General features: G+C 38.3%; 1 protein-coding gene across 1 annotated transcript in view; it reads left to right on the top strand.

Moving 5' to 3' along the window:
* Positions 1-27672, top strand: part of LOC135463638 (kinesin-like protein KIF13B) — a 188394-nt gene that overhangs the window by 124117 nt on the left and 36605 nt on the right. The window contains 1 exon segment of the mRNA XM_064741000.1: positions 606-740. Within this exon segment, the coding sequence (XP_064597070.1) occupies positions 606-740 (135 nt within the window).

The raw sequence follows: 27672 nt of genomic DNA, 5'->3' as shown, positions 1-27672 counted from the left end.
CCCCCCACCGTAAACTTCACTGCCATTATCTTAGTGAACAATTGTTAAATGCTTATCAAATAAGAAATAAAAACAAAACAAAAAAACATTCTGTATAAATCTTCAGATTGTGTTGAGTGCTCAGAAATATGCTGAAATGTACACTGCATTAATGGGGGGAAGATAAAGGTAAGGATTTCAGTTCAAAAAACAAAATTTTTTGAGCCTTATATTTTAGCACTACTTCATTGTGACATACATGAAAGTATCCATGAGCTGAGACCCCAGAGGAAGGTCATCTTGACCTTGAACAGCCTTGCTAACAGATGAACAAAAGGTTTCAGTGCGAAAACAGGACAAACAATAACAAAAAGTGAATGTATTGGAAAGAAGGCCACCTCACAACATCATGCCATTAGGATTACATTGCTGCTGCTTTTTTTGTAAATTTTTTTAAATTTTTTATCGCAATAAAATAAACCTTAATTAACAAAACAATCAGTTAAAGTGGGCTGTGGCATGAAGTTGAGCAAGCATACGTGGTGTCCCCGGGGGCACTGTAATATCTGTTGATTTACCTTATTCTCAGTGTCCTTTTTTTGTCTTTTCCCACCACATACCCACAGGAGAGACATGCTGCCCTGGAGAAGATGGGGATTTCTGTGCAGACCTCTGGGATTAAGGTGGAGCAGGGCACGTATTACCTGGTGAACCTCAACGCCGACCCTTCCCTAAATGAACTCCTCGTCTACTATCTCAAGGTAAGCCCTTATTTTTTGGCCGCATGGTAACTCTTGTGCATTTTTCATACGAGTACACATAGCAGTAATGGCACTGTACATGTTACTAGCTGGAATTATTGCATAATTTTTTTTTTTACAGATGTGCAAGTAGAGTAAACCAGTCTTTTCAGATTTCATTGTTGACACCTCGGAGTATTTGCTTCACCTATATATTGTGCTGTGTTTTTGTCTAAATTTTGTAACTTAAATCATATTCTTGGCATCTTTTATCTCCATTGGCACGGTTTAACATATATGGTTTGGAATATGGTTTCCTGCTCGTTTTAATTCTTTGTTTTCCGTTAGTATTAGTTCATGTATCATTTTCTCATCAGGGAAGTTTGTATTAAACTAGCTATAAATGTGTTGATCAACCATGAGGCATGTAGGGACATGTAGCCTGTGTTGGACATTTTGTTTTCTGCTATTTGCATTCGGATATATTTAATCTATCACGGTAGATGTTCCTAGGACATTTTCTGTACTGTTGGTGGATTGTTCATGCAACTCTTAAAGAGTTGAAATGTGAGATATGTGGCCGCATTTTGACAGGAAAGGAGAAAATGTACTGTTTGAATGAAATCTCAAAAGGATCGAGAGAGGAAAATACAGCCTTTTAGTTTGTGCACACTTATGGGTTCAATAATTCTATGTGATATTAGGCTGAATTTCCAACTTAAAAAGACTTGATAGAGGTCATTCGAGTAAACGAATCTTTTACAGTTTTAACGTGTACTTTCAGATTTTAGCTGTTTCACAGAATATGGGCGTCAAACATGCATTCATGTTTTTGTTGGGGTTTTTTTACCCTGCCAATTCAACATCATGCAGTTACCCCTGCATGAATCAGGCATCCAAAAATGTTTATATAGCTTCATATAAACATGAGCTTCAATCTCCGCCTTACTGCTTCGAAGCCAGTCTGAAAGACAGCCATTTCCTGCCAGTGCAGGATGCGAGAAAGAGCTGACGTTGAAGACTGACGTACGATGTTAATTGTTGTAAATGAGTAGCATTAAGCACAAACACAGGTGGGACGACGATGTGTTGCAAATTTACACTCTCCATCACGCATAATGGCTTGCCCAGACACTGTAAATATGACAAGGGAGAGCACCTTGGGGAAAATTTGCAGGGGGTTTTCTGTCCTCTATATGAGCTGGGAGGAAATGGACCTGTCTGTGGATAGGAGTTATTAGTTTCGGCTCTGGCCAGGTCTCATCCTCTTCACCAGCTAACAAGTATTCAGCTCTGGGGTTTTTTTTATGTGTTTGTCTCGGCCTGCTTCTTGTTTTCCGTGCGCAGATTTGTTTTCAGCAAAGTGTAAAATGAGGCAGTTGTCGTGATGTAAAAATCTCTAGAATCTAGAGAAATCTATAATTCTTAGAAGTTTAGGAATTTGATACATGTGTGGGAAAAGGTTGGGAGATTTTCATGAATTTGAAAGAAAAAATTGGAGTAAACAGGGCCAGTGTGTCTGAAGGTTAATAAAGAATCATACCTTTGAGACTTGGTAATTTCGCTAATTCTGATGATGCCTTTGTGCATTACATGTCTTTTAAGGATTACGTGTAGCTCCCTAGATACATATTTCATTATAGACACTTGATGTTCGAGCATGGTACACGATTTGAATACTGATTTCACTCCGTCGCCTAGAACATACCTTGCGTCTTTGCAACATCATTAAAAAAAGATTGACTGCTTCTCTTTGCATGATTCTGTCCTATTTTTGTACTTTATATACTTTCTTAGTTCTCTGGTTGTTTGTGTTACGCGTGGTTTTGGATGTTGGCCTTGCGATTATTCACCTGGAACATCTTTATTGGTTGACACATTTATTACTCTCCCGGGTGTGCTTATATAAGCTGAAGTAGTTTGTTGATTTTCTGTTGTCCCACTTTCTTGTAAGACATTATTCTTACTGATTTGTTTTGTTCTCAATTTAACAGTCAGCCAATGAAATACCTTTGATTTAGATGTGATTCTCATGCAGGCCTGAATGCATGGCAGACTTAAGCTTATCAAGGCAAGAGTCGGCAGACATCATCTAATGTCACTTAGAATTCAATACAATGTATACAGACTTAATAAGGGCCAAAGGGAAATGGTAGGTGGGTGAAATAAACATGATTGTATAGTAATGCTGTTGAAGTGAATTTTCACAGCATCAAAAGTAGGCTGCAGGGGCATCAAGAGACTTTTCCCGGCATGATGCGCTACTGGCTGTTTTTTCAGGACACTGCGATTTCAGAATGAATAGAAACATAAAAGTGAGCATGGTGTTAGTGAATTATCAAAATATTTGTGTCTGAAATGGTTTTATGTTCATGTTTTATGATTATTCAGCTACTCAAGGATTTGTCCGTCATGAGACGAAGTTTGGTCATTTGTCCTTGGCTTCAAATTGTTTCAAGTTTTTAATGGTAACTTTGAATTGTTAGCTTATGGAGAAACATCATCATTCTTTTACCGAAATTTGAAACAGAAGCAAGATCTAGTCAATTGATCTGCTTATTTTTTTTTTTAATTTGCCATGAGTAAATTCTCAAGGAATTATCTCCAGATCAAGATGATGTATCACATGGCCTGTATAAAGAATCCCTGATTAAAACTTGATTTATGGAGCTACCAAGCGCATCAGAACAAAATCGCTGTGGATGTTAAACTGTGTTTCTACCCTTCTTCCAAAATATGTTCCAAAGTTATTTTATGTAAATGCTGCTCTGTGTGGTGGTGTGGGAATACTTGTGTATAAATTGTCAACAACAAGGCTATGCCCCAAATCCTCAAACAATTCCACCTCATCACTTGTCGGATATGGTTAATTTGTAAGTTCTGTGAAGTTCATATGTGACACTGTCTATACTGAGAGTGACCCTGTCTATGCTGAGTCACCCTGTCTATACTGAGAGTGACCCTGTCTATGCTGAGTCACCCTGTCTATACTGAGAGTGACCCTGTCTATGCTGAGTTACCCTGTCTATACTGAGAGTGACCCTGTCTATGCTGAGTCACCCTGTCTATACTGAGAGTGACCCTGTCTATGCTGAGTCACCCTGTCTATACTGAGAGTGACCCTGTCTATGCTGAGTTACCCTGTCTATACTGAGAGTGACCCTGTCTATGCTGAGTCACCCTGTCTATACTGAGAGTGACCCTGTCTATGCTGAGTTACCCTGTCTATACTGAGAGTGACCCTGTCTATGCTGAGTTACCCTGTCTATACTGAGAGTGACCCTGTCTATGCTGAGTCACCCTGTCTATACTGAGAGTGACCCTGTCTATGCTGAGTTACCCTGTCTATACTGAGAGTGACCCTGTCTATGCTGAGTCACCCTGTCTATACTGAGAGTGACCCTGTCTATACTGAGAGTGACCCTAATTCTTCAACCTTTTCAACCACCTTTGCCACCAATATTTTGAAACATTCTGAGAGAACTAAGGGGTGTAGAGAAATAATTTGCTCAGTTTTAGGAAGATCTTTTTATCCTTTTTGACACAAACAAATCATTCTAGCATCATTTTGGTAATAATAATTGTATGCTTAAATTACTCTGAAAAAAAACTTTGCTTTAGTGGTTGAAATGGTTGAAGATTTAAAGTATATGTTTTCAATGTGCATCTAAATTGGGCTATCCTTTACGTTGTGAATATGTGCAAACGTATTTGCATACATTTATTGAATTTCTCAGTTGTTTTGAGGTTAATTATTTGTTCCTTTCCTTTCTCCTTGAACACATGGTTTTCATTTGACCTCATGCAAACACTGAATGATTTGGATCAGGAATATGGTGATTCATGATGTGTGGCTGGAAATCTATCAGAGTTAGTGTTTCAACATTCTGGCGTCGCATTTGGCATTGTGTAAATTGTGTTTGTAAAAATGTTGGTGGTATGCGTGTTTGACATAATAATGGCTTCTTTTTATATTCTGCTTTTCCTTGTCGTATTGTTTGAGTTTAAGATCCAGCATCCTGGACTGCTACATGCACATATACCTGTATATACTACAGGGAATCACATCAGAAACTTCAGGAGAACTAAACTTGAGGATCCACTTTGTTAACCACATAGAATACCCTAAATGACCTAAAACTTTTATCCATGACTAAGTTGCTCATTTTTTTTTAGATTGTGGGAGTTTTGTTTGATTTTAGAAAGGTGCTTTGAGGAGTGTTCGGAAGGTAGGATGATATCCTGCTGGGGAAATGTAAATTTTATCACCAAAAGTAAAACCTTATAAGATTTATCTGCCTCCAAAAATGCTCTTTTGTTGTCGAATTTTTAGGTCATTTAAGGTAGTTACATATATACTTGTACCATGGAAGTATTATTTGATTGTGGCAAGCAGTTTGTGCAGATCATTGTTGAAAGTATATGGTGCGAGTTTAAAAATTTGGACACCATTTCCTTCCCACATTTATCTTTGAGTTCCTGGCAGTGCTGTTAGGTTTAACACACCGTCCTTTTCTAATCTGCCGGAGATACAGAGGCAGCAAACATGTACAAGCTTTCCATGGCCATTCACTAAAGTCTTAACCTTTGGCAAGGAGAAGTGTGGCAAGGTTTTTCACATCAGTCACACAGAAAAGCAGCCCATTTGCCCCCTGGCGGTTTTTACAACGGTCTGGTGATGTCCGAAGATTAGCTGTCCATTGTAACTGGCCAGCTCTGTGGGTGAAGCTGGTCAATCGCCACCAAATTAAAAACGCTCTATCATGAAGCCTCGCCTAGTCCATCACATGTTCTCTAAACACTAAAGTTTGTCCGGCAGCGCTTGTAATTCCCCTCCAGCTATGTTACCACGCATGTAAGTCTCGCGCCTCAATTATGATTGGCCTCGTCTCAGGAATCATTTCCTTTTCTTGCATTTCTTGCCCGTAGCCCACACTTACTAGTGTGGCAAATATTTGCAGTTGGACTTTGGCTGTTTCCATGTGGTGACTCTAGTATAAGAAATAACCTTGAGTATGTTTCACATGGTAACTCCCGCAGTATGAATTGATCTCTGGATCTTCATTTCCAGGAACACTCCCATTTTTTCTTTATGTTTCAAAGGCTCTGTTTTTTGAAGAATTCTGTTTGTCCTGTTAATTACAATTATTTGCGTTCAAAGTTTTGGTCACGTTTATTTGTTGAGGCTCAATTCATCTTGCTCTGTACCAGAATTGTTTATTCTATAAGTTGAAAAAAATGTAGCATATTCTTACAGCTAAAACTTCACATGCAGATACGGTATTGGTCAGAAAACCAGATCTGACAAAAGCCACACTGATTTGTGTGTTTTCTTGGACTTTAAATTCTTGCTTTCAACGAGTTATTGTTTGTTTCACTTGCACATGTGTCTCCTTGTAGCTGATTTAAGTCCCAGTGTTAAAATATTGAAACTGCTGCTTCACTGAAATATTATGCCAAATACACTAGATGTGATGCTTCACCCAAGTTCAAGGTCAAGCATTATTTCATTATGCAGGATGCCAGTGAAGAAAGTTAATGCCAATATTGATGTTTTTAGCTTGGCATATTCGTCCAAAAACAGAGAAGGCAAAGTTAAACAAAATATATTGTTTTCAGGGTTTGCGCACATGTAAAGCAGAATAGCACAAGGAGGATATTCTATTGTTGACTATGCACACACCGTAAATTACTAAATTCCTGACTAAATGCGTTATGTGTTAGAATCAAACTCAAACAAAGTTTTGATGGGCGGTATCTCACAAAGTACAGCATGTATTGAGCTGAAGTTTTACATGCATAGCACAATGACACAAGAGTGGTGTTTAGTCACTGATGCTCTGCGTGCATATTAATTATCATAGATTACCAAATTCTTGATTTCAGTACTTTATGTATTGAATTGAAGTTTTGAATTCATGCGCCCCCTGCTGGCATGCTCTTTGGTAGTTTTGCTACCTGCTTCATTGTTGAACTGTGTTATGTGGCTTGCTAGTTGGATATACTTTACCTTTCTGTCCAAGCTGTGTGACTAAAATCAGTTTTGCCAGGAATGTTCAGGAATTGTGATTTAGCTAGGTATTTGGAATTTGAAGTGGTTATACATGATATACAGAGGAAGTCATTCTGCCAACATGGGTTATGTGTCAAGAATCTCTGCTAGAGGTCACCAGAGGTCCTTTCCTTTTCCAGTGTCATCAGGGATCATCTCTCTTCCAGAGGTCAGCAGAAGTCACCATGTGTTACCCCATCAGTACTGTTCACCAAAACCAGGAGATGGCTTTGTAATGTGCAAATCACTATAATGTGCCCAGATCTGTGCCTCTGATAGCCTTCGACCAAAACCCAATTTTGATCTGGACTGGCATGACTGGGTTAATCAGAGAAAGGCTGTGTTTAGAGAGGTAGCTTCGAATGTCTGCAGAGAAATGTTTTTTTTTTCCATAGGATATTAAGGCCTGTACAAGTTTTTGTTCAGACAGCATAGAAGATTCGAGAAGCAGAATTGAATTGAATAGAAACATTTATTTAAGGAGGATATATCTTGTCAAATTGATCTGTTTGCTCTTCTCTGAAGTCCTCTTTGATACTAAACATGTTAGTATGATATAGTGCGGAAAGGATGACAGTGTAGTATATAATTTCTTGGTCCAAGCATGATTGACAGATGAGAAATTAAAACTGTTCAGCATAATAATTTAGCAACAGTTAACCGTCTTGCATCTTTATTGGTCAGTTTGAAGCAAAATTGTTAGCTGATATTTCATCTAAGTCTTGATATGTGAATTGCCTTAAAATGATAATTTTGATGCCTGCACAAAACTATAAATTCTAACATCATGTTAAACGATGTTTATAGAATAATGAGCAGTAAAGAAGAAATCTGCAAACGAACTGAGGTCAGGATTTGCTCCATTACATCATATTCAGACAATTTTTCAACATAATGTACACCCTGGTCTGAAAACAGTTTGGCAACGTGCGCATTTACAGTTATATGAGGAGCATGACCGTCGTCCTCATGAACAAAGTTTGCTGGTACATGGCACTCGCTTTGTCACCCAGTTTGTTACTAATAAACCGTAATTGGTTGTTAGTTCGTTTGTGCTCTCTAACTCAGCATATTATAGACTGATTGTCTGTCAGTGTGGCAAATAACTTCCTAACAAATCTTCCACACATCTATATACAGCGGTGGAGAGCAGGGGGCCTCCAACACTTGCAATGCTGTTTTCACAATTCTACAAGATTCTGCAATCACTGAACTGCCAGTAGTGGAAAGTGAACAATCCCTGCTTCTATCTGGGACAACCAGAAACTCTGCTCACCAAACCACGGCCTGCAGGCACGTATTATAGAAAAAGAGCAGGTAAAGGCTGGCAGAGAATACAGAAACTCTATTTTGTTTATGGTCACAAAAAAAACACTTGACTGTTTTCAAACCATTGCATCAAATCCTAAAAAATAAACGTGTTCCAGGACTTGTCAGTGCCTGTGGTAAGCTTCCGATGCTGAGATAATGTAGCCGTCCAATTTGTTTTATCTTTCCTGCCGCACCTTGTCCATTCTTTTTTCAAGAATCAACTGTTGTTTATGGTTTCTCCAATACACAATACCACTTTTAGTCTGCATCTGATCATCTCTTCATCAAGTCCCTTAATAGTCCAGAAGTGTTTACAGTCAATTATTGTGGCACCACTAAAATTGTTAGTCATTTGACCACAAATTACCAGTTGCACAGCTTCCAATGATACCCAAGCCTTGACTAGGGAATCAGTCAATCTTAGTGGTAACAAATCAGCTTGTTCACCTTGTCAGTCTCCTCCATTACCAGAAAGACTTGATGGGAACCTGTCAGGATCCTGGTAATGTGATCTGCCCTGTGAGTCTAGAGAGCTGTATATAGAGGGGTGGGGATGGAGGGTCAGAGGTGGTGGGGGATTGGAACACTGAGCTACTGAGAACCCTCTCCACAGACCACAAACAACCCAATAAATCAGATCACGATTGGTAAATGACATAAGTAGGCCCTCAGTTCACTGAACCATTAATACTGGGTGACTGTTCAGGATGGTGCCACTAGCCATGTTGATGGTGAAACTGGGACCAGTGGCTACATGGGCTAATGGAAGTAGTTTGGACAGACTCTCAGACTCTGGCTGAAAACAGACACCTTGAGATTGTTCTTAAGCTGTCCAGTAACACCCTAATGTACATGTATCTTGTTGATGTTAAGAGCCATTGTTTTCTAGGCCCCCCCCCCCCCAATCCCCCACGTACCTGACAACAAACCCACAAACCCGTCTACCACCTACACCCACCCACATCACTGCAATGAGAAGCAAAAAAGCAGACTCAGAAATGCTTTCGTTTCATTCTGAATTCCACAAGCTTTTCGAATATAAAATGGAAACTTTGAATTCATCTAATGCAGCTGTGCGGTTGGATTTTCTTGAAATAATGTTGGTTTCATTGACTAACTTCAGAGCTTTAAAGAAAGTGTTGTTTTATCAATCTGGATACATGTACTTTATTACTCTGAAAATATCCTTACTTTCACATGGTGTGAAGATGTGAAAGGCTTGAGGAAATAGAGTATCAGGAGCCAATTCCACTAAGCCACTTTTGACTTTCATCAAAATTTAAGACTTGAAAGTTGAAATTTTGGCAGGTTTGTCTTAAGATAAAAATCAAGATGTGCTTAAAGTTTTTATTTCTATAACCCCCAAAATAAGCCACAAAATCATATATTAAAGTTTGATTTAAGTCAGAAATGGCTGTGTGGAATTGGCACCAGGTATCTTTGACTTGATGAATAACTTGGACATATCACACACATATTACGAGAGAGAAACTGTCTTGTTCAAGACTCTCCATATAATACATGGCATGGTATTGCTTTCAAAATTTGACGACGCCAAGACTCAGATTGTGTGAATGACTTTCAGGGCTGATACAGCCTGCTATCCACAGTTCTAAGAGCATTGAGGATTCACCCGGTAAAAATGTTAAAGTGCATGTATAAGAAAAAACTTGATAGAGACTCAACCAGCAGAAACATAGTGAAAAAAAAAATTAGCAGATTTATTTTAATTTTAGCTGAATTAAATGCTGTTGACTCTTGAATTCTGTGTTGGGCTTCATTCATTATCATGGATTTCAGTGATGTGAAGTAAGGTGAACTTGTTCTACTTTGATTTATAAGCCTGCTATGCATTACCTCCCTTGTTATACGACAGCGAATATGACGTAACGTGAGATTAGCTCTTGAGGCGTGAAACTACGAGATGTGGGACCTGGCATATTAAAGCAAGTAATATGTAGGTTGTGTGACTACCATGGCAGCTGTTTCTTAGGCAGCAGAATGTGGAAAAAAAAAATGTGATGTCAGGCTTTGAGAGTCGTGGAAATGTCGAGAGATCTTAAACGAAGTGGATGTTTTTCAGTTTAGGTAGAATATACATATTTGATGAAGTTTGCTGAAGCTGTCTATTGTACCTAATAAGGGCATGGGGCTCGTTTCATGAAGCTCACTTAGCTAATTAAGCCCTTAACTAACATGACAGCATAAGTTGTAATGATATAAAGTGCTCTTAGCTAAGGGTGACAACACTAAGTAAACTTCATGAAACCGGCCCCAGGAGTTTCAAATTATGTTGGAATGGATTGTAAAAAGATAATGTTTAACCTGGGCTTTCTAAATCAGTTTACAAAATTAAAATCCGTCTTAAAGGTAGATTTTTATCAGCTTATGATGCTTTCACTTCGAAACTTGGGATTTGCCATTTTATGAGGTCCCACCTAAGTAAGGCTTACTCTTAGAAACTGAACTTTTAAACAGGGGGGGAGTGACACCAAGGGAGGTAATTTGGTGCAGTTGTATTGTACTTTTCAGGAAGAAAATACAGTGTATGAACATAAAAGAGCTACATGCCCATTAAATACAGTGTATCTGGCATGTGTGGTGATCAAAAAGCTGTAGTATCCTTAAATGGCTCCAGAACTGATCATCCATCCCCTGTATTTTAAAAATGTGTTAGTATTGCTTTTGCAATACACTAATTCCTCAACCTTTTCGGATACGAAAGAGAAACTTTGGGTGCAATTTATGCACCTTTTTCGTTTCATTTTGTAGAAATAACTACATTGGTTGCATGGACCAATTTCAGAGCTTCACAGAAAGTATAATTTTATCAGACTGTACGTTGAATAAAGCCTTCAGAATATGCTTGAACAAACACCTTGCAAACATGTGAAAAAGTTGAAGAATTACAGAATTATTGACCATAGAAACTAGAAACTTGAGTGGGCTTTTTGTTGATGCTTTATACCTTTTTCTTTTTTCTTTTTTTTTTTGCTTTATTTCACTTTAACCTAAAAAAATAATATTAAGACTAATGGATCTTTTGAGAACCTTCTATTTCTTACCGCATACTTTATGGTTTAAACCACAATGTACTGAGGATACTAACCTTCTCTCATTTGAAGAAATTGACTTCTTCTGGGCAGAATTTGTCTCCACAAGTCTCTAAACTCCCCTGGAATAAAGGAAAGATTTAACCCCACCTCAGTCAGTGTAACAGATCCATGGCTGCTCCTGTACATGCCAACCTCAAGATATGTTATGGACAAATATTGACTAAAAATTTCAAACCAAAAAATTAATATTTTTTTCATGAAGGACATTGATTTTTTCTGGGGTTTGTGAACTGTTCCCGTTTTCCCTGTCCAGTTGTCTTTGCCTTGTCAGGTACTCTCGTTCATAGTCACCCTTGTTTGCCGATGTTTCGACCCTCTTGCGCTGGATTTCTGTAAATCTTGATTGGAATTCTCCAGCCTTTGCCGTTTTTCCACTCTCTCTCTGTCTCTCATCTTGAATGAAGTCGTTGAACACTAGGCAGATTTCCGGAGCCTCTATGGATGAGGCCTGCTTTATTGAGTCTGGCCTGATCTACCGCACCCTTGATTACATGAACGATGAGAAAAGTCAATGCTCTGATGCATCCAGGCCCTCGGATTCCACATGGTATGTGTATGCCGGAGCTGCCTTCATTATGTCAGGCTTAAGATGGAATCGAATCACACTCAATTACACAGTGCATGGGACATCAGTTTTGAACATGTATCTTTGCTCCTGGATATAAATTACAAGAGCATGCTGGCACCCCTAACTTATCAAAATGCTTAACTGCTTGTGTTATTATTTGTTTGTAGTAATTATTTATTATTTCCTACCATTGTAATTACAAGCAGGTAACGTGTGCTTGTAATTACCTTGTTAGCCAGTATATGCCTAATGATGAGTGTAAATGGCAGTGCCATTTTATTTAGCCTAAATGACCTAAAATATCACAAATGTGTATGTTTAGAGGCAAATAAATGTAACGAAATATTGTTTTTCATGCTGAAGCTTACAATTTTCCAGTAGAATATCATCACATGTTCCGAGTAAACCTCAAAACATGTTTCTAAAGTCAATAGAGCTCTCAGAATCGAGGAAATACGGGCAAAATTGATGGTCATATAGGGTACATTTGCGGTGTCGGTTAGAAAGCCTTTCTCTCCAACAGGATCTTCAACAAGTAATATTGACTACAAATAACGGCAGATAATTTGTCGAGAGGTGCATTACAGAACACAATTAGGAACTAGTATTTATATGTACCATGTTATTAAAAATTCTCTATGCATGTCTTAAGAACCAACTAAATTTTAATAATCATAAACAGTACATAATTTTTGTTAAACTTGGATCGAAGTTTGAAAGAGGAAAGCTAATATGTAAAATATGTGCAGTACTATATATGAATTGTGGCTGACACTGGATGAATGTTTTTTTCTTAGGTGGAGTATGATATATGTTTATGTTAGCCAAGTGTCATAATGGAAACTGAGCAGACATTCCCATTATCCTCAATCTGACAGTTTTGGCTTATGGTAAAATATACGACCAGGAAAGAAGGCATTTGTTAAGGATTTAGTTTTTTGTTATATGTCCTTGTATTACAGTAACAAATGTATGCACAAGATTCTAATTTGTCCAAGACAGAATTCCCGTAAGGTTAATAAAACTGATGTTTTTTTGTTTGTTTTTTTCTCCCCGAGGGGAGGAGTAGAGAGACAAAAACTGAGATGGTGTTAAGACTGCATATAATAGCTAGCTAGTGGTACAGTTAGCTGATACATTTCTGATCCATAATCAAACCTATAATGTAATTGGTCTTGTCAGAATTAATATATCTCAGTATTTAAATAATGTCTTGCTGCGTCCTCTGTTGATGGGTTTGAATTTAACTTCATATATTCATAGACAGGTCCCTTTGCATGTCCACATTAGGTTATGGTCGTGAGTATAGAACTGACATTTGACAATAACATAACTCCATGGTTGCATTGCCACATTTGTGAATTTAAAGTTAATTCATTTATCTGAATACAATTAAAATGCAGAACTAATTGCGATGAAATTAGTTCACTGGAGAGTCCTAAATAAGACATTTCAAGGTAAGAAATGTGATTGTCACATCATGTCACCTCGAATGTTCACAGAATTTATTTAAACAGTTCACTTACTGTTGATGTTCCAATGTCTGTTTAAATGAAAAGTGAATATGCTTTCTGTAAATTTCTTTTATAATTGAAAAGAACAGGCTTACAGGATAAATAAGAAAGTAACTCTGATGAAATTTTTTTTGATGATCACAATATTTCGACTTTCATGAGAATTACATGTGCCAAGTGAAACACGTAACTGGTGCACATGGGCATGTTGATATATGAAAGAATATGAGAATACTTTAGAAAAAAAAGAATCAAAAACTGCTATGTGTCAACACATAGTAAAAGGGATGGGATGTTGGAATTTTCCTTGCGTGAAAAAATGGCGATTTTTACATCAACCCAGCATATACACACGAACCCACTTCTCACTACTATGGTGCAGGAAATTGCTGAAAGCGCCTTGAGACCCAATTTGCTCCTATATTGCATGTGGTAGCTTTTGTGTTTAATGCATTAGGGAATCTTGCGCATCTAAATTTTCTGTCAGAATCAGTGATAGCCTTTTGAGAGAAATGAATTCAGCATTTCGCCTGGCTCAAGCAGCCAATTGTCACGCTTCAGGTTCAGTGGCCGCAAAGCGGATTTCTGCCAGCTGAGATGGTGTGGCTCAGGCCTGTTGCTTGTGACGCTCCTCACTGCACCACCCCACGGGTGATTAGTCACAAGGATACTTAAAACAGGAGGAAGGTGAGAAGATTATAGTGAAAGCGTGCGATTCAGTCCGATAAAGACGTAAGGCTGGACTGAGTGGTATTGCCACACCACCCTGCTCCAGGATAAGTCGGGATTCCTTTTACCAAGATGCTGCGTACCAATCCTGACTGGCTATGAACTGCAGCCCTCCGAATGCCCACCCCAACGCAATCTCCGGTATAACCAGACATCTGATTTTCCTCGTCGATAAAAGAGATGCATGCATGATTATGTGGAGCCACCGGTGCTTTTATCTCCATTGCCTGTGAAGAACCATCGGTGATGATCTCGAGTAGAGAACGACAGAAGACATCCACCCCGTTAGCATATAGATGAACTTTTTTCACATTTCCTAGACAATAAATGGTTTACATTTTCAAGTCTTCCTGAAAGCTGCTGCCAGATTATGAATAATGATGAGCCGTTTAGTGAATAATAAATTCTGTGTCGGGTTTCTTTTATTCAGTGAGGATAGTGTCGTGTTTTCTGTGACTGGTCCAGCCACCAGCATGATTTCAAGCACGTGCAGTCCTGGGCGAAGAGAGTGGATAACACCTATTCAGTCAATCAGTCATTCAGTCAGTCAGGATAGCTGCTGTGGAGATGATTGTGTATAACTTCAACTAGCAGCTATTTAAGTCGTACACCTTATCAACCCTCAAGGGCCAAAAGGTTCAAGGGAATGCAGCCACAGTCATGACTTGCTTGTTGACAGAGCCTTTTAGTTTATGTTAATTGCTGTAACTCAGTATTACCGTCTGTGTTTAGTTTGGACTTTTTAGGCTTTTTGTTGATACTGCGAGTTGTATAGATAAGGAGACGAGCTGTGTCACTTGACCACGAGCTGACCGATGGAACGCCAATCACACTGCACGTGTCGCTATGGATTTTCTGCTGCCCATTATGCAACAGAGGATCCCAAGCCTTGAGAAAGCTGAACGCTTTCTTCCACACTCTCCTGTACACTGGCTCAGAACAGCAAGCTTATCTTCCCACCATAGTGACATATCTGGATTCTTATGTTTTGAGTGGACCAGTACTTGTCATTGAAGGCTAAGAAATTCTGTGTATTGAAATCGGCTGGAGAGCTGTTGATAAAAGATGTGTGTATTCTACACCGTTGTCTGTGTCCTCTCATAGAGAAGGGTGCAAATGAGGGAGTCCAGTGCTAACTTTCAAGGGCAGGGCATTTACAATGTATACAGGACCTCTTGGACCAGTGTCTAGGTGACACTGCTTTTGGTTTACCGCTTGGCCAGCAGTGTTTCATGTTCAGAAGGACGACAATTGTGTTGCTTCCAAGAAAGAATTCATGCTGTCTTTGGAATATCAGATTTCATTACGTTTCTTTTAAGGATTTCCTGTTGCAGTGAAGTGAAAATGTGATACGATAAACCCAGGATAGTATGCAGGATAAGCCCCGAGGAACTTATGGCTGTGGCACAACAGTGGCCATGTAATATGTAGTCCAGCGGGGTAGTGTTGTCGAAATTTCTGGATTTCCTGCTGCTTTGAGTTTTTGTAGGGCTTTGTGCAGATATATATAGATGTGTTAAATCTTGTTCAATTATGTTGTTTTGTATTTATACGAAATTTGCATTCATCATACCAAGGTTTTGTGTTTTTTTATAAAGCTTGATGTAAATTCAGCCGGGCTGGTCAACAATATGTGCTTGGATGGATTTAATGACCCAGGATTATCTCTTGCCTCAGGGAATAAATCAGGGAAAAAAGGATGTGTTGATAGAGAAAATTGATTTCACGAAATGAGCCCTTTAATACACAGGAAGCTGATGTTAAAATAGGGTAATTTTTCAACCCTACAGTGATGATTACACAATGAAGGATCAGCAGATACTAAAAGCCGTAAATAATCGGTAGAATTCCACCACGGATAAGTCAGAATTACCGTAAAGTCTGAATGATGGAAACTGAGAAATAACAGGATTTCTGCAACCATGACTTCAGTTCTCACAAAGCTACAAAAACACTGTAGACAGCAGTGTAAATGCTTTAAAAAAAAGGTGAGTCGAGCGGAGATATTTGAGTCATAATTTTTAATAAATGTCTGCTTTCATTTTTTACTCTTAATGGATATTGCATTTAGATGTGGCATACAAAGAAGAAAAAGAAAATGTGTAGCCATTGGAGTGGCATGTGCACGGTCATCTGATGCACTATTTGACATTTCCTCAGGCTTGAAATTGTCAGGTTTTTTGTGTTTTTTTTCGTCATTTTATTTTTTCCTCCTCAAACATTACCAATTTTTTCAGGCATTCAACTTGTAGTGCTGCTATATGGAAAAGTCTGCAATGGATCCGCTATGTAGCTGTTTGTGTAGTGCAAAGCCTGAATGTAATTTAAAATCAAGCATTGAAGGAGATTATTGTTTTTTTGGTAAGTTTATTGTTACAGGTGTGGGATTTGAGTGAAGTGTACTGGGATATTTTTGGAGATTATAGATCTGTATTATTTTCCAAGTTACACAGTACGTGTAATCTGATGGCAGTGTTTGGAAGACAGACTCTGGATCAGATTAGACCTTTCAAGTTTTAATTTTCTCTTTGCGTTAAAACAAAAACAAAAAAAAACAATGATTTACTGAATCGTCACAGATAATAGTAAGCTGAAACATACTTGAAATTACAATTAAATGTTTCAGTATTAAAATGATATTTCATTTGTCTTTCATATTCCTAGTTGTAAACGAAGTGTATGAATATTTTGTTACTAAGACCAGCTTATTTTAATAAAATAACTGCCAGTATTATGATCAAAACATTTAGGAACTCACCAACGTGTTAAGTGAATTGTGCGATGCTAGCAACAGATGCGCATTAGTATTCTTGTCATTTATAAAGTGTTTAGTGTGGCTCTCACAGATGGTTTTGTAATCTTCCTAACCACCAATGAAATGTGACAGTTATGGCTTGCGGGATTGACCTGGGAAGACCTGAATTCCTTGAAGAAAAAGATAATGCTTCGTTCATAAGTTATTATTCAATAATTTTTCGGAATTTTTTCCAAAGTGGTGTGTCGTGTATGATTGAAAATATCAGATTTGATGTCTCACTTTATGTTTCAAAACTTGTTTAATGAACATAATGTTCGCTTTAACACTTTAATCGAAGCATTAAGCTGATTGGTGATTCATCATATGGATTTGGGGATGGGGGCGGGGGCAGTTTGCACTTATAAATCAGTGTGTACTAAAGATGCATGGGTCTGCCCAGATGAGGTGTATACAGAACAGTCAAGGCCAAAAGGTCTCGTTGAATTGGCACTGTCAACAAGAATTGCATTATGCATTTTGGTTGTAATTATGCATGGCGTTAAACATCCTCTTAACGAGGTTTGCGTAAATTAAAGACACAATGTCGTCATATTTGCATATTTATCCTCCCCACTTACTGCTTGCATGGTAACTGGTTGATGAAGACCTATTCACGTTGCTATGGTACAGTGCTGAATTTCGGTCAAGAGCAATAATGAAATTCATTTGGCAGTTAGAATGGTGATGTCCCTTGTGGTGTATTCAGGGTGGATTTGAGAAGCCAAAACTGATAGCAGGGGTCAGAGATTGGACTCCCTGATGACACTGATGTACTCTACAGCTGATGTGCACAGTCTGAGGCTGTCATCCACTGTACTCTTATCTCACTCGTCAAAATGCCTTTAATATTGGCTGGGGGAATTTTGGTCAAGGAGTGGAGGTTTGTGTGTGTCAGTTGGAATCAACCTTGTAACTACCACTGCTTTTGACAGCTAATGCATGGTATATAAACCAAAGCAGTCCTTGGAGGTTTGCACAGTGGAATATTTATTTATTTATTTATTAGATTGGTGTTATACTAATAAATTTAAGACATGGTCATCTAAAGACTTCATACCCCGTCATATACACGGATTGTTTACATTATACATGTGTATGTCATATAGTGATTGCATCTATCGCTGGTCGTATATGAACGCTCTTTTTTTTAAACAAAGTATTAATAACCAATAGAATGTTCATTTTTGAATAGCATGGGCATAGGCAAGAGGCTTTGGATGTCTTTAATCGAAAGGAATCAAATGTCATAAAAATTTTCAAAACAGCATGTAGAGTCTCCAGTTTTTGCAGCTGGAGACGTGCACATGGTTGTAGATTATATGACTTTGACAGCTTCACAATGGATTCTTTGAAGACAGTGTATTTTACACCATTGTGCTGGAACATGTAAAGGTTATGCAAACATTTGTGAGGAAATGTTTGCTAACATTTGCCTGCATGCTGTTATGTTGGAAACCTAATACTTCCATTCTAAATGAAAATAAAAGGAATTGATCTTTTTCTGGTAACGCCACCTGGTGCCAGACTGTGTCACAACCAAGGTTAATCTGTATAAACAATGATCGTGATTGCCACTCTTCTGGTGAGGTATTCTTATGATACATACTCATGTTCGTATCGTGGGATTAAGACAGTTTGCTCTGCAGCTTATCATAAACAGTGGGTTTGTCATTTGTGGAAGTATTCATTTTGTTATTATGTTAGCTATAGGCCAGGCTTAAACTGTGTTTGTGTCAACATGTATTTGTAATAAATATGAGTCAAGACATAAGTAATTTGTGGCAAGATATTAGCAGTGTTTAATGAGAGGATAATATCTGTTTATGACGGTGTCAATGATTCTACTATTTGGTTTATAGGTCAGTATTTGTATTACATGAGTTGAATCTTATGCAGTTTTACAAACTGCTCAATCAGGCGAGGTACGTGGGAAGGCCTGTCACCAACCTGCGGGTGGTCGTGGGTTTCCCACGGGCTCTGCCCAGTTTCCTCCCACCTTAATGCTGGCCGCCGTCATATAAGTGAAATATTCTTGAGTACAGCATAAAACACCAATCAAATAAATAAATAAACAATCAGGAGAGCTACCGGTAATCTCTGAATGCTTTGTTAACACTTTTGTTCATATCTTCTCAAAAGTATTTTGTGATAACCGTCTTTTCACAGGTGTTTATCATGGGATGTTTTTGGAAATTAGAAGCATAACTACATTTGCCCTTAACAGCACATCATTGAATGTTGTATTAATGGCTCTAGCTCGTACTTTCGGGCTGTTGCTCAGGGACGCAGGCTCATTCTGCCCCAATACCGCTGGGAAATATATCGATGCTGTCCTTGTTATGACAGGAACAGATTATTATAATTAATGAACTTTGTGTTCATTACCTCAATTGAGAACGCTGAATGAAATGGGATTAGGTTTCCATTGGCTATGTATGATGCTAAATTCTCATTCACTGATGTGTCGGGACAAAAGGAATTTGTGTCTGGTTTTGACTTTGATCTACATTCTTTTTCCAATTTTATTCCACACAAAAATATAAGGACTGATATGTCAGAATAATATGTAACTGGGAGTGTGGAAAGTTGTTTGGCAGTGAAGTTTTTGATTTGCACTCCAGTACAATCAGATTACTTGGTCTTAAACCTGGTACCCTTTGGTGGACTTAACATAGCTCAAGGCAGTCACTGTACCACCTCTGTTGATGGTTATCATCCAATTAAGAGACCCATTTACTGTCGCAAACAATCGTCACCAATTAAAGTTATCTCCCCAACTGCTGGCCACTATTGTTCCACCGCTGATTGCAGGTCACGAAGCTTGCATGTCCACTTAGCTGAACCTCGCGGGAAATCAGACACCAGCTTCATCTGCACGAGATAAAACTCAACAGGAACCTTGGGAGAACTCTTCTGCTCTAGAAGGGATTTTCTAAAACCAATTCTGTCAATAGTAATCCGACCAAAATGACGTTCTTGATTATGTCTGTAAAATTTGAGCTAAATATGTATGAAACAATAGAGTAAATAAATAGAAAAAAAGGACAGTAAATTGAGTGGTGTAGTTGCAGGTGAAACTCGCCATTATGGGTGATGTTATATTATGTACACCTTTTTTTTTAGTGGTATTATTTCACGGTTGTGCAAGTTTTTTCATAATTTTGTCACGGCTGGAAGTTCTGAATTAATTGTAATCAAAATGATCAACTTCAAATTCCTTCACATTTTTTCTGTTTCTGATGGTAATATTTGTTGACCTTACTAAAGTGTTTTGAGGTTAATGTGTGGTTCTTTAATCTTTGATGTAAAGTTCATCGAATTATGATGGTGTTGCTACCACCATAATATCCTGTGCTCTCTGTAAGATGTTGAAAAGTTCGGCAACTTAATTACCAGAGATAAGTATATCCCCCTCCCCCCTCAACCCCTCACACACTCACAAAGTATATTCCGTCTGTCCTCTTTCTCTCTCCCCCCATACCCCCGTGTGCCCTACTCTCCAGCACTCTGGTTTCCTTCACCAATAAAACTGACTGCAGTTTCTCATACACGTGAATGAAAAAATTACTAGTGTGGCATTACGCACCAATAAAGTAAATAAATTATGCAGATATATTCACTTTTGGTAGGTCTTCGGCGTGCATTTTGTTGTATTGTGGCTAAAATGTATGCAATTCAGCATCACTATCATTGTCCCATGTGGAATATGTGTGTAATAAATTGAATTGGCTATATAACTGGCACTGGCATGTACGTGAGGACAACTTTGGACTAGCTGTCCAGGGGGTTTTTTCACTGCCTTTTCCATGTGCATCCAATCAGCAACAGACAGTGGGTGTACTGTATGCTTCGAGTGGCTTTTATCCTTCTCAAGGCATAATAAAACTGTTGATTGCAATTTGCTTTGGCTGGCTCCAAGGTTTGACAAGAAGTGATGGAAATTTGCCTGCTTGGAATCCCCAACTAAGACAGACCGCTCAGACCTATTTGCTGCTGCGGCTGTTTCGCATGACTGGAGTTGGGAGGCCGAATCCCCTGGGGGAGTATCTTTTCAGGCATGAATCTCATCTCGCCTCATTTTAAGTTTCGTATGAAATCAGCCATACAAAATTGACATTCTTCACCCTTGTAGATCGATATAGAAAGCTTACCACTTGATGTCATATCAGACATTTTTCTGTCGCCTCTGATATTTTTGATTCAATCTGTGTAGAGCATTGTGCCGTGTAACACACGTATTCGACAAGGAAGCTGTCTCTCCAGAATGCTATCCTCGTAGGTGAACCTGTTAGGCATTATCAGCACTTGCAGAGCTATACGAAAAAAATGTGTGTAATAAAGGGAAACACATACAAAAATAACTCATCGGTTTGTGCTTTTGGCTTCATAATATGGACATAAAATATGTATTTATTGCTTTATGGATTTTGTTTTGTTGAACTGTTGATAGAAATAATCAGAGTGAAGAAAACAAGGTATTTCTGTGAGAGAACTCGTCGCGAGATAATAGTCTTCAGTTCAAAGACATCACACGAAACGTTTTTCACTCTTTACTCTTTCTTTGAACCTTTTGTGCATTTATTTGTAGATAGATATACATTAATTATCTGCTTAGATACAGCTATTCCAACATGAAATCCTTCACTTAATTGGCTCTGTAGCATCATTGTAATTAAAGGAAATATAAAAATGCAAATGTGTTGAGTGACAGAATTTGCATGCAGGCCTTAAATTTAATTGCTGTTCATGCTTGTGTCATTGTGTCAGCTCCTTACGAAGTAATAAGAGGTATTTTAAGAGGGGTATCAGATGCTGTCGGTGTCCAATTTGGTTAAAGCTTTTGGCCAATCACAGGGTAGCAGTGGTCACCTAATTACACAGATAGCCAATCATCAGTTTCAATTTGCATAACAAAGACCAAGAAAGTCTTTTACACCATAGCTCAACATTTTGCTCAGCAATTTACAGGGTTGCATTTGCCTTCCATAGTACGTGGATTGCCAAATGCAGGTCACGGTTTGCGTATCAAAGACCTCTGTGGTAAAGTTGTGCTCTAACTCGATCCCCACAATGTCTTTTACCTCCACAATGATTTACAACTCCGTTTGAAGTCACTGCTCTGTAATCCGTATGCATATGATAAACAGTCATAGTTGTGACAGTGTAATAATTTTAGTCTTTTTTGTTGATTTAATGGCAAGATCTTAGCACTATATAATTTGAGGATAATATCTGTGTATGACAGGGTCAATCATTCTACTTTCATTTGGTTTAGAGATCAGTATTTGAATGTATCCTCATGAGCTGAACAGCTATGCAGTTTTACAAACTGCTCAATTAGGTGAGCTACCGGTAATCTCTGAATGCTCTGTTAACACTTTTGTTCATATCTTCTCAAAAGTATTTTGTGATAACTGTTTTTTCACTGTGGTTTTTCATGGGATGTTTTTGGAAATTAGAAGCATAACTACATTTGCCCTTAACAGCACATCATTGAATGTTGTATTAATGGCTCTGGCTCGTACTTTCAGGCTGTTGCTCAGGGACGCAGGCTCATTCTGCCCCAATACCGCTGGGAAATATATCGATGCTGTCCTTGTTATGACAGGAACAGATTATTATAATTAATGAACTTTGTGTTCATTACCTCAGTTGAGAACACTGAATGAAATGGGATTACGTTTCCATTGGCTATGTATAATAGTAAATTCCTATTCACCGATGTGTGTGTAAATAGCCGTACGGGACTGATCACATTACTCAAAACATTTGTACTTGTTACTAAGATTCCTAGTTCCACATAAAAAGGAGTGAAGTTTAATTAAGGGCAAATCATTTCTGCTTGTATTATTTTCTGGTCTGCGGCTGGATTAGCATGAGCCGTGTTACAGCTGAGGACTTATCTTTCTAGATGAGGATCATATCGGTTCTTCACAACTAGCAATTTTCACCCTGTGGAAAAGTCTCTATCCAGAATTTGGGATGGGCAATTCCACTTGTGCTATGTAGCTTGTGTCTTAAGAGTGGGGAAAAGGTATTTTTATAATCTCGGGTGTCCAGTGTAGCCCCGTTTATTGGAGACGCAGGTCGATTGGGCACATGTTTGGGTCGGTAGCAACCTTTCGTCTCCTGTGACAAAATCCAATGAACACTAGGAAGCAGGGCCGATGAGAATTCCTGCAATTTGAACCGCTTTATCCCTCTGTTTGAAGAAAACCCAATTGGGCCTAAGATGTGAAAGTATTGGGGTGCCAGATCAGGTCATGCTCTGTGCAGGTTAGATCCTTATGGAGGCTAACCTATCAACCAGTGCCCATAAAACTATGACTTGCCTCTGATCTTTCGATACCACAATCTTTGTGTCTTCACATGGTTTGCTAGCTGGCTGGAGCGCTAAGTGGGTGGGTGTGTTTATGGTGGGGCTGGGGCAGGGGAGTGGTGATCATGATTTTATGAAATCTCCAGAAGGAATTCAGTGAATTTTGATTTGATTTCTTAGATCAAATTATGTATTAATTTCATTGGGTATAAACTCGATGTGCACAAGCACCCTGGAAATTACACGGCGTGGATAAGCCTGGACATGCTAGGAGTGCGGAAACCTGTTCTTAAGTAAAGCTGCGAATTGTGTCAGATATGCACACAATCACTGCATCACCTAATGTTTGTTCAAGTTTGTCTTTTTGATTTCCGTTGGACGCTTAGAGGTTTTGATTTTTTTTTCTTTATATGCTCTTTCATTTATATTACCATGGCCCTTTGCAAGGCTTGTCAGCTTTTTTTCTCCTGTTTCATGCTGAGGTTTAAATCCTTCTGAAACTGGTTTTGCTTTCATCCCATCCCAAAACATGTAGGGATCCCTTTCTGAACAGAAGGGAAAAAAGGACTTGTTATTTGTTGTGGTTTCCTGTAAGTATAGATCTTGTAATTTCCTATTACTGTGTTATAACTTTGCCCACTGATCCTGGAGTATTGGCATCTGCATGTTTACGGAAAAACTTTCATTTGACAAATGGTCATGTGAGTGGTTGTACTGGTAAACGCTAATGGAATAGGGCGATTTCCATCTCTGTAGGCATCAATTTCAATCACTGTCTGCCTGTGACGGACTGTTTGCGTGGCTTTGATAAGCCTGGAAATGATCATGTTCTTACAGTCATTTCCTTCCCTAACTGTGTTGTGAACCAACTACAGTTCCTCATCATCATGGGGTTCCTATTGCTGGTCAAACCATGGAGAGGCTTATCAGTCGCACGACGCCAATATTTGACACTATTGATCCAACGGCACTTTTGCATTCCCCAGAACTGAAGACCCGCTTTTCGGATTAATATCTTAGAAGTCAATAATTGATGCAATAAAATGGCAAGTCAGAGTTGCCGGACTGTCACAAAAACGACATCTGTGTCTGATTTATTGGAAGAGATTTTGTCTTCTGACAGAGAACCAAGCAGATTATCGCGGCAAAGTCTGACGGCTCCTGGAAAGGTAGCGCCTTGGTTCTCCAAAGCTTTGCGCCTCGATAAAGCGAATGTTCCGAGTTTTACAGCGAGTTATGATAGGAGGAGGTTAATGTAGCTCCCATACAATTGACTCGCTGCCGACCTTGTGCTCTATCGTTTTTAGCAGTCCAGCGCCAAGAGCAAATCCAAATGAGATATTTGTCAAGGAATAACAATGTAACAATGTGTCATATTCGCTACCATTTTCTAGTTCTTGTACTATAAAGGCCTTGTAACTTATATTAATGGTTTTCATTCCTTTCACCATTTTTATTGGTGTTTTTTATGGGTGTCTGTTGACCATTAGGCACATCTTGTATTATAGAGATCAGACAGTTTTGTAGCCTGTTGTTGCAAAAGTATGTGAAAGAAAAGTAGCTTCTTACAAATGTTTTTTTGAACGCCAGGTAGGGTTGATTGAATACGGGAAAGGGGCACATAAATACTGTATTTCTCATAAAGTTTAGCTCTTTCGACACATTAACTTGGCTCTGATTGATTCACCAATCTGGTAAGACTACTTAAGGGTTTTATGACACAATTTATAGTTTCATTAATTTCCTAAATTTAAATTCTGCCATCAGCAGTATCATTATAAAACCTTTAATTGTGTTTTTGAAAGTGCTTTTTTGAACCCAAAGGTTTTACATGTAGGTAAAAACACATTACTGTAAATCTTAAACCTTTTCAACCACTAAACCATTTGTTTTCAGTGAAATTTATGCATGCAATGATTATGAAAATGATGCTAGAAATGATTTGTTTGTGTTATTAAATATGCAAGCTTCTTAAAAGTATGCAAATTATTTTTCTAAACCCTGCGGTTCTTTCAGAATGTTTCAAAATATGGGTTGCAGAGGCATTTGAAAAATGAGGGTAATTCTGATAGTGACATTGCATGAGGGATGTTTTTTGTTTTAAGTGCATGTGTGTTGTGAAATCATGTTCAATTAGACGTAATTTTCAGATGTATACTGTGTAAATAAATAGTCCTCTAGCTGTTCGTAACACTTTCTAGTTTCAGCTTTTTCTTATTGGTGTCCGTTTTGTTGAAATTCTGAGACAGTGGGCTATAAAAGTGGTTTTCATTCTTCTCCTTAATGTTCAAAGTCCGATTCTGCTCTCAGCCAGACATTGATTTTCTGACTCTCTCTTCAAACTGTTCTATAATAACTAGCACCATGGACAACTTCCAACCTATATAAAACCTGCAACTAAAATACCACTCCATATCGAGATGGAAAAACAGACATTCGTGTTATCTTCAACTTTTATTGGAATAGTTGTATGGATTTTTGACCAAAGACCATCTGCGAAATCCTAGACCTACTCAACCTTGATGGCATCAAGTAAGCCTTTTGCATATCTGTAGACATCCAAAAAAGGTTGGATATAATTACGCCAAGCAAATTACATATGCATACATGTTAATTACTTTCCAAGGTCACTAAAAGGGTCCAGATTATGGTTATGATAGGCCTACTTAGTTCGGATGCTGTCTGCAAAACTCTTCACTCAGCTGCACGTTACATGTATAGTCAGGTGGCAGTCAGAGTGTAAATGGATTTCATTCTTAACAGTGTGAATGGCCAGGCTAAAAGCTTGTTACCTTAATAATGTTGATGTTCTGAGACATTTAGTATAATGCCATTATCATGTTTCTCTAGAGCATGGTGTGCGATGTCTGCTCAGTTTAACATGCTAATACCTGTAGTTCCCTTCAGCAATATGGAAAGAAGGCATATTGTAATTTTGATGCTTTACATGTGAGTCCGGAGCTTTGACAAATACATCCAGTATAGTGGCAAAAAATTTTTAAAAAAAAAATAATTAAACTTCAGGGTATTTAAGCATATTCTGAAGGCATTATTGTGAGTGGACTAATGAATTTTTATTGAACCCCTTACATTTGGCCAATCCAATCAAACATGCCAAAGCTCAAAACTGTGCTTGATATTGACATACCAGTAACTGGGTCTCTGAGGCCATAAGTACATCAGTTTCTGCAGCTTTACAGGTTATACATACATGCAGTATCAGCTTATATATATATATATATGTATATATATATATATATATATATATATATATATATATATATATATACAGGTTTGATTTCTCTTTAGATACTTGCATTCAAAGCAGACATCAAGAGGTATACATTTCGATTGACAGTATGCTGTATTTCACCAAAGGTGACAGATTTGGCTTTTTTCTGATTGGACCTCACAGGACGACAAGAGATTTTGTGAAGGGCTCATTAATTTCTGATCCCTAATTCGGAAACCTATAATTTTCAACCACCTTAGCAACCAATATTTTTGAAACATTCTGAGAGATCGTCAGCTTTCTGATGTCAAAAAGTTTGTCTTTCTTACGTTGAAAATGTTGACTTTGTTCTCGGAAATTCGACGTCCTGTTGTGTCAGCCACACACCCTGGTGACATCGTATACAGTAATACTCTAGGCATGTATGCATGGTTTGCTTTTAATTGAATACTAGATGCATGATATAAGAAAGATTCGAAATTTCAAGAAAAAAGTCGACCCCAAATTAACCACCAATTTTTTTTTCACCGTGACACTAAGGGATTTCCATAGCTCTGTATATGTAGGTACAGATGGAATGAGGCGTGCAGAGGTTTTGTTTTATGTTACATGCATATGTACCTTAATTCATCTTGGGTATTATGAAGACAAAAAAAGAGCACATGTAGCATGTAGTTGAAATGTATTAGAAGAGTTGACAGCTTGTTTAGAAATTTCAGTTGGGTGGTCCAGAATCAGGTATTTCATTTTTTTTTTTTTTTCGCTGAAGCTGTGTTCATTTTTTCTAATAACTGCGTGTAATTGCGTGAAAATATAAAAGAAATACTTGAGTTGACTCGCACGAGGTGTGGTCCTGTGTAAATAGCCTGTGATGTCGGCTGTAATTAGGGATTTATTTGCAGCCTAATTCTCAGTGTCGTTACAAAGCATGAGGGGCTATTTGGTCAGCCTGTTTACCCAACTCTCCCCCTTAGATATTAATCCTGGGGCTATTGCCAGTCATGTTCATGGAGAATTGATTTAGCGTTTCGCCTTGATGAAGCATGCTGGTTTGATTAGTGACGGAAGGTTTGCCATAGTCCCTGGTAACCAGACTTTTGGTTTTACAACCACTCTAATATAGCAGAGTTATTCTGAGACATTCAGAAACATCAAACGCAAGACGGGCCAAGTACAGAGAATTCCTCGCAGTAAATTGGCAGTGGCATAGCTGTAATATGCACAACTGTTCTGATGTATTAAAACAATCGCGTTATTTTGCAATCTCTTTTTTTTGTGGCTGGATGATGTGGTAGGCTTTATTAAATACCTTTAT

This window comes from Liolophura sinensis, chromosome 3 (assembly GCF_032854445.1).
Source record: "Liolophura sinensis isolate JHLJ2023 chromosome 3, CUHK_Ljap_v2, whole genome shotgun sequence".
NCBI classification, from domain to species: Eukaryota; Metazoa; Mollusca; class Polyplacophora; order Chitonida; family Chitonidae; genus Liolophura; species Liolophura sinensis.
The sequence above is the reverse complement of the archived record's forward strand: the minus strand, read 5'-3'. Positions and strand labels throughout refer to the sequence as shown.